This window comes from Dromaius novaehollandiae, chromosome 10, assembly GCF_036370855.1.
Source record: "Dromaius novaehollandiae isolate bDroNov1 chromosome 10, bDroNov1.hap1, whole genome shotgun sequence".
NCBI classification, from domain to species: domain Eukaryota; kingdom Metazoa; phylum Chordata; class Aves; order Casuariiformes; family Dromaiidae; genus Dromaius; species Dromaius novaehollandiae.
In genome coordinates this window covers 1,996,457-2,014,305 of record NC_088107.1, presented here as the reverse complement: position 1 = coordinate 2,014,305, position 17,849 = coordinate 1,996,457, and the positions used below count along the sequence as shown (strand labels likewise).

The window sequence follows — 17,849 nt, the reverse complement described above, 5'->3', positions numbered from 1 at the left end:
TGCGCTTAAATACAGTGTCTTGCAGGGTCTTTTCACCCATGTACCTGTTCCATGTCTCCATGGATCATTGCGAGTGTTTGAAGGCTTCCAGTTTTTTACCCCAGTCCAGCCTTAGAAGCGAGCAGTGGAGGGAAGTCCGCAGGAGGACTCGAACACCTTCGCTGCCCATGAATTAGCAACGATTTGGGAGTCAGCGATAGAGTATTGGCCTGAGGATTCCTAGCTGCTATTCCTGGCTGTGGGAGCAGAAATTGGCCTTGTGGATAGCTAGCACAGATAATTAGAGCAGCATTTAGTTTGGCTTGTCCTTGGAGGCAGAAGCTCTAGATGTAAAATCCTCCACTACTGGAGGCAGTAGTAATGAAATCTTCTGTGTGATGGGGTCACTAGAGGGGACGCAGGGCCAGTCCGAGGCAGCTTGGGCTGCTTGAGCTCCTCATCTCTGCGGGCGTCCTGGGAAGACAGTGCGTTTGCAGAGCCGGGGTTTGTGTTTGTCGTTCTGGAGGCCTGGCTTCTGCTGCCATCCAGCCTGGGAGGGGAGGAATTTCCTCCTGAGCGCGCGCCCTCAGTTAATTTCGAGAGCTGTAAATAGCATAGAAACATCAGCAGCAATCGGAGAACTGGGGGGGGGGGGGTGATAACTGTGGTCCACTGGTGTACAGCCAAGCTCTCATTTCCCAAAATGGCAGGGCTTGCACTCCTTTAGCCAGCCAGGGCTGAGTTGCCAGCCAGGCTTTTCTGATTTAATGTTTGCACTGTGGCCATCTGAGCGGGCGTCCCCAGCACGAGCCCCGGTGTCCTGCCGCTTCCTCCTGGATCTCGGCTCCTACAGGCATGGAGGCGTTGGCAGCATCGGCAGGGATTAGGGAATGGTGGGGAAGGAGAGCAGGTTTCCAGTTTTCATTTTGTTCTCAAAAGATGCCCCAGTGCTCAGCGCTGCCATGTCCTGCAGAGGAGAAGCTCTGGTTGGCGCGTCCGACACGGCATCGGGCCGGGAAGCAGTGACGTGCCATTTCTAACACTGCCTAATAAACTGCTGCACAGTCTTCTCCCTCTCCCTTTCAAAAATGGCATCAAAATTGCATGTTAAGCGGAGAGTGAGCTTCCCTTAAAGCAGCCTGTAGCCATCAGTAATATTTATTTTCTCTATTTGTTTTAAGCCTGTGAAGACTGTGGTTTCCTCCATACTGTCCTGATGGAGCCCTGACCAGCAAGCGTGCAATGCCCCTAGCCCTAATGTGCCATTAATGATAGGTTAATGTACAGTATAATGTTTTTTGGACTATGGGTTCATTACACTTCTGAGTGCAAGGTCCTTCTGCAGAGCGCCCAAGGTCCCATTGCATTATATCATGCAATAAAAATACCCTTTTCATATCACACGCTAATAAACTGTATTTGAAATGCTGTCTAAGGGCACTGCCATCGTCTTGATAGTCTGCGCCTGCAACAGTTGGGATCTTTTTATTATGTTTTTTGTTACGCTGAATTCAGATTTTTAAGAGAAATGCATAATTTGTCTTTGCTTCTTTGTAATAAATTGGGCACAGTCCTTTTACTGTGCAGTCTGCAGGATTATTGTGACAGAGGGTGCTTAAGGAATGGCACTGTTGCAACCCCCAGCAGCGCTGTTTATTTAGCAGCGTACCCTGCGTACCGGGGGGGGGGGTTCTCTTACTGTCGTTTTTAATTTGCTGGGGGTGCTGGTCACCTTTGGGTGTTGGATAGTCGTGAGCACGAGGCCTCAGTCCCTGCAGCCCCTTCTCCATTCCTCCTTCCTCCTCCTCGTTTCTCAGCGTTACGGTCACATCTGTTGCAGCAGCTCCCTCCTCGCCGCAGAGGGGACGGCTCGCGGGACGCTGACGGGCAGTCCTGAGCATCGGAGGTGGCAGCCGGGGCCGTGCCAAGCTCTGCAGCCATCGGACATGCTGGGAGCCGTGGGCACCACGGCTGCAGCCCCCGGTCTGCCCGGGGCACGGCAGGAGCACCACGGTGCTGCCAGGCCCCTCTTGTCCCCTGTCACTTGTGCAGAGCTGCAAGGGACCGGGGGACCAATCCGTATTTGCTCTGAAGCCCAGGTTTGGGGCTGCAAGGGGTGCAAGGCCACGTATTACGGCTATCTCGGAGGGAGTTTGGTCCCCCCGGGCAGAATTTTTGTTTCTCCTGCATTGCACTTGCTCCCGACCAGGACGCACGTGGGCAGGACGGGAGCGGCGCTGCGCCGTGCCCACTGGCTGGAGAAGGCCTGCGTGTCTGCGCTCCCGCGTGCACGCGATTTAAAGCCCATTGCAATAAGCTGTGGGCAGGTTGATACCAGAAATGATACCTTCTCAGACCCAGGGAGAATGCCATGGAAGCAAATTGCTGAATTTTAAGGGTAGATAAAATTGTGGAACTTTTACCCTTGAATAATGGCAACTTAATTGACTGGGCTAAATGATTGATGGTTTGTGGGCAGCGAGTTCAAATTACCAGGGCTGCGTGCTCAGGGGGACAGTGCCCTCTTAATTTCGTGTCAGATATTTAAATCATTTGCATCCCCCTCTGCGAGGTGCTCCCCTTCGAAAGAGTTAACCTGTCTGGCGGGACGCTGCAACTTGAGAAATGTACCCTTTATCAAGAGAACGAGATGAGACAAGTTCATTTAAAAAGCCTGGTTTGTCATTGTTTATCTAATTTTCAGAGTTGACACACGAAATTAGGCTGGCTGACACTCACCCGGGGGCGGTCCCCGGCCCCGTCCTGCCTGACCTTTTCCGCCGCGAGCAGCTCCGCGCGCCCCGGCAGCCGCCCCCGCTTGCCTGCTGCAAGGATTGGCAAGGAGATGGTTGCTACTCTGTCATGAACATGTGTAGAGGTCTAAGCAAACAGGTGAAATGCCGTGGGGATAGGATCAGCTCTGGCACCATGGTACCTTTGGGCTCCTCTTGTGAGCATCCCTTTCCGCGGGGAAATGCCTCCCTCTGTGATTAGGCCTATCAAGGTTGCAGCAAGACACTCAACTGTTAGATGAACCATCACCAATAGGGCATGAGCAGAGTCTCCACTGCAGTGATTTTACTAAGGCAGGTTTAACATCAGTCCCTGATTTGCCAGTTTGCAATGAGTGGACATGGATGTTAGCGAAAGGAGCTCTGCTCTCTGCTGGTGATAGCCCGCTCTTGGAGCAGGACAGCCCGGTGCAGCTCAGAGCCCCGACCCTGCAGCTGCCTGGGGGATTTAGTGACGGGATTGGGGGCCTCTGTCTGTCCTGAAAGTGAGCTGACTTATTAGCATCAAAAAAAAAGAATGGCTGCCGTGAAAAGGCATGCACACCACGCCAAATGGAGATCCTTGTCTCACCAGGGCAGTGAGAAGCTGTTCGCTGCAACTGCAAACACATTTCAAGCTTCCATGCATTTAATGTTTTTTCAGCATTACCTTGCAAAACAAAATAGATCAATACCGGAATATTTAAGTACAACGAGTTGCTTGTGTTTGTTTTAGAACATATTGCTCACTGTTGAAGCGAGGTCTGTTGATGCCAGTGATTTTTATTTGTTGCTGAGATGCTCAGAGGCCAGAATTCTTGAATAGCTGGTGCCCAAGCTGTTGCGGCTTGGTTTGTTTTCTTCTTTCTTGAAGTAACGGTTTGTTGTGGCCCCATCCTGCAGCCTGGGCATGCATTAGACCTGGAGCCGGGCAGCTGCATTTCTCCGCTTGCAGTTTTGATTCGTAGCCATTTTTTTCCCTCATTCCTTCCTTTCCTCCCCATCTGATCTCCCTGCCACTTCTCTCCACTCTGCCCTCCAAAACCACCTCCAGCGAAAGGCACTGGTTTCTGAGGAGCATATTTTGGACTGTGAGAGTTAATGGCTGCAGTACTCTACGATGCCTAGAAAGGGGGAATAGGGGACTAGATGCCAAGTAACAGCAAGATGTTGAGAACATGTCAGGATGACCTAGCGAAGAGGCTGCTAAGAGCAGAGCTGACTGCTGCTGGTGCAGTCACAGTAATTTGGGACTTTCGAGGAAGTTTTGCCTCTTTTGCCTGACATGTTTCAGGATGCTGTGCTAACTGCAAGTACCTTTAATGTAGTTTTCATTGCATTTTCTCTTCCTGCGTTGCTGTAAGCAGACCAAGGGCAAGCTTGATGGACTAGCACCTTGTCCACAGTTATGTATTACTCTTTGGCGTACATTTATTTTGCAGTTGCAGGCGTGACTGCAGCAGCAAGCTGTTGCTGAGCCAGCTGTGGGCTAGGGAGGTCAGGTATTAGAAGCAGACAAGTGGTTTTGGCCTAGACTTGAGCGTGGGCTGTCCCTAGACCTTGTATATCCCATGACACTTGTGACCTTGTTCTTGCTGCCTCACCTGAGCTTGTCTGCCCAGTTTTGCAAAAGCAGTCCCACCTGACACTGCAGACTTAGCTTTGATGGACACCTCTGTTCCCACATCCCCCATAAAAAAAAATTCAAACTCTAGTAAAAACATCTCTTCAGCCTGCAAAAAATCCTCACTAGAGCAGTATAGTTTGAAAACAAAACAGTAATCTAAACACTCAGTAATTTCAAGTTAAAGTTATTCCTAGGGAGCAAAATGAGTGTGGAAAACTCGAGGCTTCAGTGAAATAACCTCACAAAACAAAGCAAATAGGACTAACAGCATGGCTAGCTGGTGCTTTAAACCTTGCACATCCTACAGATTTCCCCTGCTTGTTGTGAGTAGCTTAACTGCCAGGGTATACGGGTGTGAGATGCCTTCCTCTGCAGGGAGTCTCTCCATCGTAAAGGAGATTCATGGGAGAAGCGGACTGTCTTTAATAGCTTTTTTTTTAATTGCCCCAATGCATCTGCTCTTCCTTGTCTGTGGGCTCTTGATTGTTTTTTCCTAGTTCTCACTAGTGTCCTTGACTGTTGTTTTGTTTAAGAGGTGAAACAGCTATTTCTAGGCTATATTGTTCATAATAAGCCTTTAGCTTACTTTTTTGCACCCCCAAACACCAAAGTGCTGTACAAAAGACACGTGCACTGGCTCTCATGGCACTCTCACGAGAGGGCAAAATCATTTATTCCCTCTTTTACCATGAGGCTGAGGGAGATTAAGCAGCTTCGTGAAGGTCATGCTGGAAAGTATGTGGCAGCTTGGGAATAAACGCTGGGACTCCTGCCCCTGGGTTCCCAATTGTGCCCTTTCCTGAATCGTTTTCATAGGTAGGAATCAAATGAAAACAAGAATATTTCAGATTGACCTTGTTTAGTAACACAGTAAAACTCTAATCTACGCAGCATGTCTGGAGTACGTGGTAAAAAAAGAGGGTGCCGTCTCCCTTCCGAGTCATTCCTGATAGTAGACATTCAAGACCACAGTAAAAGACTCCTAATAGCCAGGTGTTGGAAGGAAAAAGACATTGTCCATATGCTCAGTGCCGTAAGCATCTGTGTGCTTAAATGCATCATTTTAAGAGCGTTCGTCTTCTCTTGGTAGCGTTGAGCTATACGCTGCCATCCGCAAAGCTCTCGAATGGGCTCTTGGTACCTCTGGATACGCTCCTCTTCCTTGGCGACCTGTTTCCCAAGCAGGGACTGTGTGGGAGAACACACATCTGTCGGGATGGGATATTCAGAGCTCCCTGTCAAGTTTAAAGTTGCTGTCTACAACTAAGAATGGCTGAAAGGAAGCAATTTGCTTCAAAAAATTGAATATTGGGGGAAAGCATCCATTTCTGTAGCAGTTACGAAGAGCAAACTCAGAAAGGTCGATTGAAATGGCAGGTAGCAGCTGCCCACAATTTCAAAGGCCTCAAGATAAAATTAAGGGCTTGCGGCTCGAGCCCTGCGGGAAGCGCTGGCAGACCGGAGACAGGGAAAGCGAGTTCTTTGAACTGACTTTCCTTTTGAAACCCCTGATCACACGAGAGTCATGCCGAGGCCCGCAGTTAGCTGTGCCTGGGTGATGACCTGGTTTAAACCGCGTGGATCCGCGAGGCCGTGGTGGGGCTGCTAGTGCCGACGGCGAGGAGCTCCCCATGGCTGTGGCACCTGCAGCAATCCGGCTGGCGGGTGCCCGGGGCCCCGTTTCGGCAACACCAGTGGCCGATACGGGGAGGGAGAACCGCGAATGGTGCCTGGGTGCGTTTGCCCTCCTGCTTCTCCGGGGAGAGGGGAGGTGAGTGATGCTCAGAGCTTGCGCTTGGCCTCTGCGGAGTCGGATCCGCTCTGCTTGGCCCTGGGGAGGTCGCCGTGTCTGCAGGTCCCCACGTACAAAGCACGGGTGCCTGGCTGTGTAGGTAACGCAACAGGGGAGCGGCTGAAATTTAAGCAGGCGAACGAAGTGTCTTTGAAATTCCTAATTTCATGACTGGCCACATTATACACCATGGGGGCAAAAAGAGGAGAGGTACCTTGTGAGGAGACCCAGGACTCTGAATCCGGTATCTGCAGATCTTGGAAGCTGGGTGTGTTTTCCGTGAGATGCGCACATGCATATGTACGTGCGCTTTCACACGAAGGGCACTTAACACAGAACAAAGATTGAGATAACTGGGATATAGTGGTGTAAATTAAATTACTCCCGCTCTGCCAAGGGGATAAGTCTGGCCGTGCTTGTAGTGTGGGTCACAGCATAAATCCATGGAGTCTCTTACTCTCGGATGGATGGGTGGGGAGAAGTTTCCTCTAAATAGTTCTGAAATAAGATGCATTTTGCAGCAGGGAGGTTATGCCACTAAACACCCTGATCAATGTAGTTGCTTCTTCTGTGACCTCCCAACTCTTTGTTAGCTTCCAGGCACGCTTGCTTCTCTGCTTGTCCCCCTTTTGGACCCCCCCCCGCCCCGGTTAATCGTATGCTTTCCTTTTAATACACCTCATGTCTTCTCTGAAGTCGGTGGGCCTTATCACTTCAACTCTCACCAGTTTAATTATGGGAATTAGCCCTTTGAGATGAATGGAAATGAGAACTGGCTCTCCCTGACTATTGATGAGTTCGCCTTCATTTATTTATTAGCTTTGTCTTGCCTCTTGCTATGTTGTTCCTCCATCTGCACTGTGAAGGGACCAGATCTGCGGTTCTCCGCACCAGGAGCGTGCAGCAGGGATTTGCACCGGGGGGAGAAATGAAGACCTCGTCGTGCCGGCTTTGTGGGCTGCCGGAGCCCGTAGCTGCCCGTTCGGGGATCCTCCGGGCGTGGGGACTGCTCTGCATGGGTTTTCTTCTGCGAGCTTAAAACAAAAGGTGGCAGAGCTCAGCCAGCACCTCCTGTAATCCAGGCAGCAAAGCAGCAGCATCCTCCCTGCCTCTGGACGCAGACCCATTTCAAGCTGAGATGTCAGATGCCAGGAGTTGCTGGGGTGAAGGAGAGGGCTGGGCTCTGCCCTGCATGTGCCTCTTGCGTCTTCTGCCCTTGCCCAAAGCCTGGGGAGGTGCCAGGATGCGGGCAGCAGCCTGGAGATGCCCGCACAGGGAGGGAAGCTGCCCTTCTGCCTAGTCCTGGGTCGGGGCTGGCCGGGGCCCACGCTGCAAAGCAGTTCAGTCCCGGGGCTGTTATACGGACAGCTTTCAGGGCACCAGAAGGCAGTGCGGGGAAATAAAACACTTGGGACACTTGCAGCTCTTCATGGCGTAGTTGGTGTGTCCTGTTCTCCCGGCTGGTGAACGTCTTGCTCAGCTCAGTCACTCCACCAGGATATTCCTGCCGTCCTTCTTCTACAGGGTTAACTGGGAAAGCAAGTGATTTGGGCCCAATAAGTTTTGAAGAAGGGCTCTCCACATCTCCTACTTCTTTGTTACAAGTTTTAGCTGCGTTTCCAGTCATCCCAAAGGGCTGAAGCAAGAGCATCTTATGCTTCCTCCGTATTTTTTTTCGTTGATGGCATATTTTATTCCTGTGGCTCCTGCATTTGCTGGCCCTGGCCCACAGAGTGTTTTATGGCTTCGAGCAGGCGCTGCAAGGATTTATTGTGCTCTATTTAGCCCAGTGCTGCTTCATTGCTCCGCTCGGTGCCATCTTCGCCCAGCCTAGTGCCAGGCTTTGCGGGCCCCGCGCAGCCCGGCTCAGCGAGCCCATTGCCACCGCTCGCTGCAGGGGCTGGCGTCGTGCTGGGCGCGCTGGTAATTCCCACATGTACGTCACCGTCCCCAAAGGCTCCCCGACACATCTACTCTGATTATTTTCAGGCGTTGTTTGCAAGAACAATGAAGTTTAGTGTTGCAAAAACCGAGCTGCTTTTGAGTGATTAGGAGTAGAGGTTTTCATCATCTGTGATGGTTTCTCCTGGCGAACGCTTTCTTTCAGCCATTTATATAATTGCGGTACTGGGTTTCCTGTGGATTTTTATACTTCATTTGAGATTCATCCGAAGATGGCATGTTCCCATCTCTAGGAATGTGGCCAGATTGAGACATGAGCTGGCTGCCGAAATTGCAGGCCATATTTTTGTTTCCTCCCGAGGTGCTGTTCTGATTTTGCGAGGTGTCTGAGACGCAGCCTTCCAGTGTCTGCGGTAGCCAGTGAATTCACGGGCGAGGATATTTTATGCTTATCCCTCTTTCCATCATACTGTAATTTCCTGCAGTAGCTTCTCATGAAGACCCGTTTCAGTTGTGTTAAGTGAGATTTTCATTTCTTTGTCAACTGATCGCTCCAAATGACACCTATAGCACACAGGTACATACATATGGACCAGGTCCTGGTATGGACCAGCAGGTCAGTGCTGCAGGGCACTGGCACCCGGTGCTCCTGCAGCTACGGGCCCAAAAATCAGTGACCAAGTAATAGGAGGGACTTAACATTGGAGGGATATTGTGGTTTTAGGTAATTTGTAGAACCATTCCTTTTAAGGAATGAAGGGTGTGTGGAGAGGTAAGGCAGGAGGTTTCCACCGACATAAGTCAAGGACATGGATATAAATGTGTGGCGTTCACGCGGGTGTGTGTTTCCACGTGCCAAATGGCACAATTTGGTCTCTGCCCCATGGATGGAGCAGTTCAGGTTGTGAACACAATTACTCTTCTGATTCCTTTTACACAAAGGAGAGTACTATGTTAATAAATCAGGGGTATAAAAAGGGGCTGTTATAGAGATAAGATTTAAAATTAAGAGATGACAGACCTTTACAAAGAAATTAGTGAGTAAGTGTTTTTATTGGAATATCTTTTTACCAAAATATTATTTAGAAGCTGAACAGCCTGGCAGGTCATCCTAGAAAGGAGCTGGACCAAAACTTGGTGAACTAACAGAACATAGAAAATTTAGTGTTTTCAAGGAGTGCTAGACTACGGCCTCAGTAAAGAGTTGATATAAACCGTGTACCTGGATAATATGGATCCAAATGAAAGTTCACTGAATTGAACCAGTCTTTTCCTGCATTTTTATGATTGTGACAAGATATTCAATGCACTTTTTCAGAAAATTAAAAATTATATGCTTTTTTTGCAGGAAGAGTCGCATTTGTCTCTGCTAACTCTGCCTGTGCCGTTTTGCAGGGCCACCCCTTCATCGTGCAGTACAACGACGGCAACGCAGAAGTCGTGTCCATGTGGGTGTGCCGGATGCTAGAGGAGCGGCGAGCGAGCCAGGGACCCCAGTGAGCCGTGCGGGCCCACCGCAGCGCGCAGGACAGCAGGTCGTGGGACGAGCAGAACCAGCCCCACACCTCGGACTGGCAGTGCATCTGGATCGTATTTTGCTAAAAAATATTTTATAGAAGCATCGACAAAATCTTTCAGGATATGTTGCTGCCCTTTACCCCCTGCCTCACATTAAGGAATTTTCTTCACACGTTTCTTTTGTTGCTGAGCAATTTAATGTCCTCAGATAATCTTCAGTTTAACTGTACACAGCCTTAAAGCAAGTATTTTATATCTATATTTTTTGTTATTGAATGTATTGTATATTTCATGGCTCCAGAGTATTTTTTAACTGCTGGTCTTTTGCTATGGTAAGAGGGACGTGCTGACTGTTCAGAGGGCTTCTTAAGGAGCTGCTGGCTGTCTTGGAGAGCAGGCATCCACACAAGGCTTGTTCAAAAGTCTGTTTGTTTTAAAAATAATAATAATAATAGGTTTCTGGACTTGTCCCTCATGGGAGGAGGCGAGGGATTGCCCTTCCCCAATAAAAGCATGTCGGCTCTCTCAGCAGTCGCGCTGCCGAATGGCTGCTGGTGTCTCTGTGCCCCCGGCGCTTGCGCTGCGCAGCTGGATGAGGTTGGCTCCGAGGGCTGAGCGGGGCCGCCGAGACCCCGCTCTCCGTAAGGGGCAACCAGGGGCCCAGGCGCGATGTGCGGGGCAGTCGGTGTCGAGGGGGGACCTCAGCCCTGACCCCGCAACGTGGTGGCTCTGCTGAGGCAGAGGGAGGTGAAGGAGGACGGTGCCCTCCTAACGGCTCGGGAAGCGGGGAGATGGGGCCGTGGGGGGAGCAGCAGCCCCGGCACAAGCCGTGCTGGGCCACTGGCCCCAGCTCCAGGGTTTTGGTTACCAGCAGAGCAGTTTGCAGCTTGCTTGGAAGTGTCTCATCTCCGCTCTGCCTTGATCCCTCGTTCTCCGTTGCGTGATGGGTCGTGGCATCCTCTGGCAGCCTGCATCGATCAACGGGAGCCCGCGGTCGCCGTAGGATGAGGCGAGTGGAGAGGTGAGTGGGCACCGAGTGGAAGTTGGTGGTGACACTTGCCCCGGGCTCCCCTGGTCCTCAGGCACTGAAGTCCTCCATCGCCAGGGAGGACCTGCAAGTGGTGGTCACCCTTCGTCTTCCACCTCGCCGTCCGGGAGTGCAGCGTGCTGCTCCGGCTTTGCTCCGGTCGAGCAAAGGCTCAGGATCACTGTCACCACAAAGCGAGACAAAGAATCGCAGTGTCTCCGCTATGTGCTTTTTATTCATACAATTTCTGCGTGTTTTGTCGCAACAGATTGACACATATTTAATCAACCCTTGTGTTAAGACACTTATTACGGAAACATAAACAGAGAAGAGGACCGTAAAAAACAGGCTCAACATATAAACTGAGTTTTAGGTTAGCAAATCAAGCATTTATGTGATTTTGTTGGGGATGGGGTGGGGGTTTTGGTTGGTTGGTTTTTGCATTAGAAATAAAACAAAATGTTGTTGAAAAAAGTTGAGGTAGTTTATTATATACCAGGAAGTTAAGAAACCCTTGCAGTGAAAAATTTCTCCTGAACCACTGCAAATCCTAAATATTACTTTGGAAGTAGTCTGGAAAACACTTTGTTTCCTTCCTCGGAGGGATCATTTGTCTTCTCGTGAAGTGTAGAGGTTGCAGGCATGAACTTATAGACTAAAGTTTGTCTTAATTGCTCTGATGTCACAACCTCCCTGGCAGATAACAGCGCAATGAATGAGCCAACGTGACCAATACCTTCAGGTCCTTTTTCTAAAGTGAGACAAATTTCTTCCCTTTGAGCCAACCAGACTATAGGCAGCTCTTTCATTTATTTATCCCTAACAGTTTGCATTAGCTTTCTCCGGATAAAAAGTCTCTCCCTCAGATTTAGTTAAAAAGTCGGTAAACCCAAGGCTTTTCCTCGCGCTTTCCCTGGCAGGGAGGTCGGGAGGGGAGGACGTCGCCCTGAAACCTGCCCGCGATGCCAGCGGATGCGGCTGTGAAAAATCTCCCGGCGACTGGGCTGACAGTGTTGTCATTCACCGGCAGGTGCATTAACCTTGCCGTCGTCATCAGCGCACTTAATCAAGCCGAGGATCGTTGTGGAAGTTTGGGGCCTCTGTCATCTGTCCCCGGCGCCCCGCTCCCCCGCCAGCCCCCCGCCCGGCCCCCTGTGCACGGGCATCGCTCCCCGTGCGGACGCGGGAGCTGGGCCGGCACCTCGGGGCTTCGCCGCCGCTCTCCTCCTCCCTGCAGCGGCAGTTGGAGCAGTACCATTAAAACCAGTCCTAAACTGGAGCGTGCTGGGGCGGGAGGGATTTGCAGGCTCCGCGCGAGGGTGGCTATGTGCCAGCTGCGCCGAAACTTCAGGCATTTGCAGCTTTCCGCGGCCCGCGCTCCCGGCCTGGCCGAGCTCGTCCTGCGAGGCCAGTCTGGGGTGGCTTTCTCTTAAATGTGGCACCGACTTTTGGAAAATACTCTGTTTCTTGTGTCCTTTAGCCAAGTACATCCTGCTGTCGGCTTTCCAAAGGCAAAGTGTCAGGCTTTGTTTTCCAACTAACAGCCTGAAAAGCTGTGTGTGTGTGTGCATGTGTGTGTGTGTGTGTGCATGCGTGTGCATGTGTGTGCGTGCATGCGTGTACATGCGTGTGCGTGTGTGCATGTGTGTGTGTGTGTGCATCTGGCAAAGAAACCGGGAACGGGGAACTGCAGCAGGCTGCGGCCCCGGGAAGCCGGCGTTGCCGCGGCCCAGCCCTCTGCCCGGGCTCAGCTGCCGGCCGACGACAGCGGCCAACGCGCTGCTCACCTTAATAACCGAGCAATCCCGAGCAGCGGCTCTTAGGAGCTTCCTCTGATCCCGCTGACATCTGGGAGCATGAGCAACCCGGAGCAGCGGCTCCGGGAGCAGCGGCTGTGTTTTCCTGACTCATGGAGCTTTGTGGCCCTACGGGGAAAGTTTGGGGAAAGGGCCTGCCTGCAGGGGCCCTTCCGCCTCGCCGTGGGGCGAAGAGGACGTGGGGCAGGCTGGAAGCAAAGTCTGGGAATCAGGGTCTTTGCTGCTATAGGAAAAACATCCCTTGCAGGGAGCATGTGAAACCGGCTGCTTGGAGCTCAGGCTGCGGGAGGCCGAGGCAGGAGCTGACGGCGAGGGGAGACGCGTGCTCGGCCCTGGGCTCCCCGCCGAGCGGGGACCAAGGATGCGCGGAGACACCCCGCTCCCCGCAGCAGGAGCCTGGCACTGGGCTGGATTAATCCCTTTGGGAATGACCCCACGTCTTTGAGAGCTGCAGAGCAGCAGGCGCGGGGCTCGCTGCCTCTCCGAGGGTCCGCGGGAGACCCCCGCCGCTGAGCCGAGCTTGTTTGGGCGCGGCTTTGCGTTGCCTAAGGCCGTGCGAGCGCAGAGCCAGCGCAGGAGCCGCGGCTGCGAGACGGGAGGCAGCCGCACGCGTGTCCCTGCATCTCCCCGGCCCCTCCGGGTCCGGCCGCTGGCCCTGGGGGGGGGGCACAGCCCAGCGGTGCCCCCCCATGCAGCACCCTGCTCCGCCGGCTCATGCTGGGTCACCGCGGGGCTGCACAGCACCGCTCGGCCTGCAAAAGCCTAATGCGCAGAAAAAAAGAAATTGTCCCAATAAATTGAGTGCATCGAATTTAAAAGAATTTTTGGCTTTAAGAAAAGCAAAGCTCAAAGGTTGCTGCCTTCCCTCCCAGAAAATTGCAGCTGGAGTCTTGCCGTGCGACTGCCGAGGAGCTGCGCTGACCTGGGGCTGTTTTACCTTCAGGAAAGGGTATTGCCATAAACCACCAGCGTGCACCGAGGACAGGATTTATAGATTGAGCCTTACCGGCTCCCGGAGCAGCCTCTGCTCCGCCGCATCCCACCGCGGCTGCTCTCGCCGCGGAGTCCCGCAGCGAAAGTTCAAGGTTTATAAGTAGCGGGGCAGCCCGGGAGCCGTTTAATGGCAAATGGCTCCGGCAGGCAGGAAACTTCTCCGTGGCCAGGACGGAACTCGGGGCCGAGGCAGGCGGCCGGGCCCGGTGCCCCGGGGAGCGCGGTTGGGTCCCGGTGGTGCCGGTGCCCCCGGCCCAGGCCTGGCCTGCGGTGCATGGAGGGGGGGGACGGAGGAGATGGCTGCCTGCAGCTCGTCCTGCACCGTCTCCGCCAAGGCGCTGGTTTAACCTCACGATGAAGTGGTGCCCATCGATGGGGCGCGTTGCGCTCCGCCGCGACCCTCTGCACCGGGAAGGAGGCAGCGTCGGAGCGGGCAGGCCGGGGCGGGAGGCCCAGCCGGAGGTGAGGGCGGCAGCGCCGTCGGGGGGGGGGGGCCGGCGCGGCCTGGGGGGGGGTCGTGTGCCCGGGGTGAGGGGTGGCAGCAGGGTGGGTGCGGCGGGGCTCCAGAGAGGGGATGCCCGGGGGGGACCCGGGGGTGCACGGCAGGAGACCAGGGTGCATAGAGGGGATGCCCGGGGGGGGGGGAGCCAGTGTGCACGGGGGGGGGGACTCGGGGTGCATAGAGGGGGACCTGCGGTGCATAGAGGGATGCAAGGGGGGGGAACCCGGGGTGCATAGAGGGGATACCCGGGGGGGGGCATCTGGGGTACACAGTGGGGGACCCGGGGTGCATAGAGGGATGCAGGGGGGGGGGGAAACCCGGGGTGCACAGAGGGGGACCCAGCGTGCATAGAGGGGATACACGGCGGGGGGGGGACCTGGGGTGCATAGAGGGGGACCCGAGGTACATAGAGGGATGCAAGGTGGGGGGGACCCAGGGTACATGGAGGGGATGTCCGGGGGGGGGAACCCGGGGTGCATAGAGGGGATGCCCGGGGGGGGGGGTCGTCACTTGGCAGGAGACCGGCTGCACCGAAGGACCCGCGGGAGCAGGGCCAGGGCGCACGGAGGGGGCCGGGGCGCCGCGGGGGGTGGCACGTCGGGAGCCCCGGGCGGGGGGGGGGGGGGGGGGGAGGCCGGTCCGCGGCCGCCCCGCCGCCTCCGCGGGGTGCTTAGCACGTCGGGGCGCGGGAGGGGGCCCGGCCGCGCAGAGCCGCCGCCCGCTTCCTTTGTCAATGTCCAGTAATTAAAATGTCACCGTTTAATTTTCAGGCCTCTCGGAGCAATCTTTTCCTAATAAAGAGTCTAATCGAAACGCTATTTCCCCCCGCCTCCGCGGGAAGGGCCGCGGAAGAGGCTGTAAATGCGCAGAGCCGCTGCGGATCGATAGCGAGAAGCCCGGATTGATCGGCCTCTAAAATTAAATTTATTGGGGTCATGGTTTTATATGGTGCTGATACAACTGTTAAATGGGGAACATTCGTTTCCAATAGGAGCCGTTTATTAAACTTCCACTGAATTAGACCGCCGTGATTTATGTGGCAATCTCGGCACAGCCCTCCAGGAGAGCGGGGCCTTTCGCCGCCGTCCCCGGGTGATTATTTATTTATACACCCGTGACACGGCTCCCTAAGTTTTAACCTAAATTATCCGCCGGCCTCGCCTGCGAGCGGCGCCGGCCGGGGGCCCCGTCGGGCCCGTCGGGGCGCAGCGCCCTGCCCGCCGCATCCCCGCGGCCGGCGCCCGCCCCGCTCCCCCTCCGCGGCCCTTCCGCGGCCGCGCAGCCCCCGGGGGGGCGCCCGGGGCGGCGGCGGCGCCCGCAAACGTCGCGGCTCTCGCGTGCGGCGATCGTTGAGCGTTAATTAGAAATTCATTACAATTAAAAGCCGCGCGCACACGCCTTAATTACATCTGATTTTTAATTCCGAATCCGTGTTTACACAGTAAGCGAGACGTACCTCCTGATTATCCCCAATACTCTTTATACTGTACTAATTATGTAAATTAAACCTAATTAACTGACAAAAACTGCAGTCAATTCAACTGTTAAAAGATACGGCGGCGGCGAGGAGCGGGGCGCCGGCAGGGAGAGCGGCCGGAGCGGCCGCGCAGCCCCCGCCGCCGGCCCGGGCCCCGCTGCGGCAGCGCCGTCGGGGCGAGCCGCCGCGCCGGCCCCGGCAGCCGGGGCGGGGAGCGGGGGCCGCCGGCACGGCGGGGGGGGGCGGGCACAGCTCCCCCCGGGTCCCCCGACGGGCCGCCGCGGGCGGCAGCGCGGCTGCAGCCGTCCCGGCCCTCGCTCGGTCCCGCATCCCCCCCCCCGCAGACGGACCCCGCAGCTCCCCCCCCCCCCCCCCCCCCCCCCGGCAGCGCCCCCGCAGCCCCTCCGGGAGTCACCGGCCCGGGGACCCCCCCGACATCCCGCGGCCGGAGGCGGCAGCGGCGCCCGGCCCCGACGGCGGCGGGTCACCCCGGGCCGAGCCCTCGGCGGCTGCTGCGTCCGCCCGGCTCTGCGCCCGCGGCGGCCGGGGGAGGCTTTAAATAATTAAAAGGCGAGGACTAATTACCGGCGCGGACGGGGATCCGTGCGGAAAGGCCGCGCCGCCAGGCCCGGCCGGCAGGACCGCGACCCGCCTCCGCCCGGCCCGACGGGGCGTCCCGGGGCCCGCGGAGGAGCGGCCGGGCCGGGGGGGCCGCGCTCGGGGCCCGGCCGGCTGCAGCGGCCCGGGAGCGCGGAGCAGAGCGGCGTCTCCGCGCCCGCGTTGGGGCCGCGCCGCGCCCTGCCGACCGCGCTGGCGGGGGGGGGGGGGGGGGGACAAAAGTGATGGCTGGGGGCGAGGCGCCGTTATTAACTCCTGCTTGATCGGCGTAATTGCTCCGACCGCGGCCGGACGCGATGATTAATTACAGTTTAATTAACGTGTCCGCGACGAGCCCGAGCGGGCTGGAGACCCCCCCCCCCCGGGGGGGCGCCGGCAACCGGGGCCGCGGCCGCCGCGCTCGGTGCGCGGAGCCGCCCGCAGCCGCGCTCGGGCCGCCGCGGCCCTGCGGCGAGGGGCGGGGGGGCCCCCGGCGGCAACGAAAACCGCGGCCGCCGCCGCCGCCGCCCTCGCAGCCCGGCGATTTCGTTGCGCGCCCGCGGCGCCCCCCGGTCCCGGCCCCGGCCCCGTTGGCGGCCCCGGCGCGGGGGCGGCGGCGGCGCGGGATGCAGCGCGGCGGCAGCGCGGCGGCGATTTCGATGGGCGCCGTCCGCCCCCCCGGCGCGGCGTCTCCTTTCGTTGCCGCCCGCGACCCCCGGCAAGTTGCAACGAGCGGCGCGGGGGGCGCGGAAGCAGCGCGGGGGCGGCGCGGGCCGCGCTCTTACCTTGGCCGGCGCGGGCGGGTCCCGCTGGCCCCCGCGCGCCCCCCCCCCGCGCCGCGGGGCTGCGCCGTGATGGAGCGGGGCGGCGCGGTGATTGACGGCGCGGGGTCCCGGCGGCAGTTAATGTAAATACGCGGTGCTAAGTGGGTGTGTCCTGCCGTTATTTTAGCTGTCACCGCATCGATGCGCGGCGGCTCCGAGCGCGGCTCCGCATCCTCCCTCGGCGGCGCGGGCGGCCACTGCTCTCGGCGCATCCCGGCGCGGGCGGACGCGGGCGGCGGCCCCCGGTGCCCATGAGCCGCCTCACCTGCGCGCCGCCCCGCCGCGCCCCCGCCCCGCGCCCGCGCTGAGCGCTCCGCGCCGCTCCGCGCAGCGCGGCCCGCGGCTCATGGCGGCGCGGGGCTGCGGAGCGGCGGAGCTGCGCGGCGGCGCCTAGACCGCACGTCCAGCCGGGCTCCGCGGCGCGGGTAAGTGCGGGGCGGCCGCGGGGGGGTGGGGGGCGGGGGGGCGTTTTGGGGAGCCGCTCCGCGGTGTTTCGCGTGATGAGCGCGGAAGCGGCTTAGCGCCGGGCTCGCTAAGCCAATTTGCCTCGCTCGCTTCCCTTCTGCTCCCTACGTGCCGCAGGTCCCAGCCGCCCCGGCCCCCTAATCCGCCCGCTCCTAATCGCCTTGCGGAGCCGCGACAAAGGGGCGCCCGGCGGCCGTGCCCGGCTCCCCGCCGCCCGCCGCCTCCGGCCCGCGGCTCCCCGCGGCTCCCCGCGCCCGGGGACGCCACCGCTGCCCTTCGTTGGGGCTGGGCCGGACCGGAAAAAGGGCCGCGGCCCCCGCGGAGCCTCCGCGCCCCGGCGCGGCCGCCAGCTCTGCCCGGAGCCGCGGGGCCGCGGGCGGTGCGCGCTGGGCCCCGGCCGCAACGCCGGGCCGCGGCAGCGGGTGCTGCGGCTCGGGCCGCGGGTGCGCAGCGCCGAGCACGGGCGCGGGCCGGGCCGGGCGCCCTCGGCGGGGCCCCGGAGCGCTCCTAACCCGCGCCTTCTCCCGATTTTGTTTTGCAGGGGCGTTTTGGGGGGGA

At 57.5% G+C, this 17,849-nt stretch overlaps 1 protein-coding gene across 2 annotated transcripts in view; it reads left to right on the top strand.

Annotated features, from left to right (window-relative positions):
- Positions 1–10,117, top strand: part of MAP2K5 (mitogen-activated protein kinase kinase 5) — a 144,597-nt gene extending 134,480 nt beyond the window's left edge. For both annotated transcript variants that reach the window (XM_064517849.1, XM_026121700.2), the window contains one exon: positions 9,467–10,117. In XM_064517849.1, the coding sequence (XP_064373919.1) occupies positions 9,467–9,571 (105 nt within the window). In that variant the 3' untranslated portion in view covers positions 9,572–10,117. The remainder of the gene's footprint in view (positions 1–9,466) is intronic.
- The last annotated feature ends 7,732 nt before the right edge of the window (positions 10,118–17,849 follow it).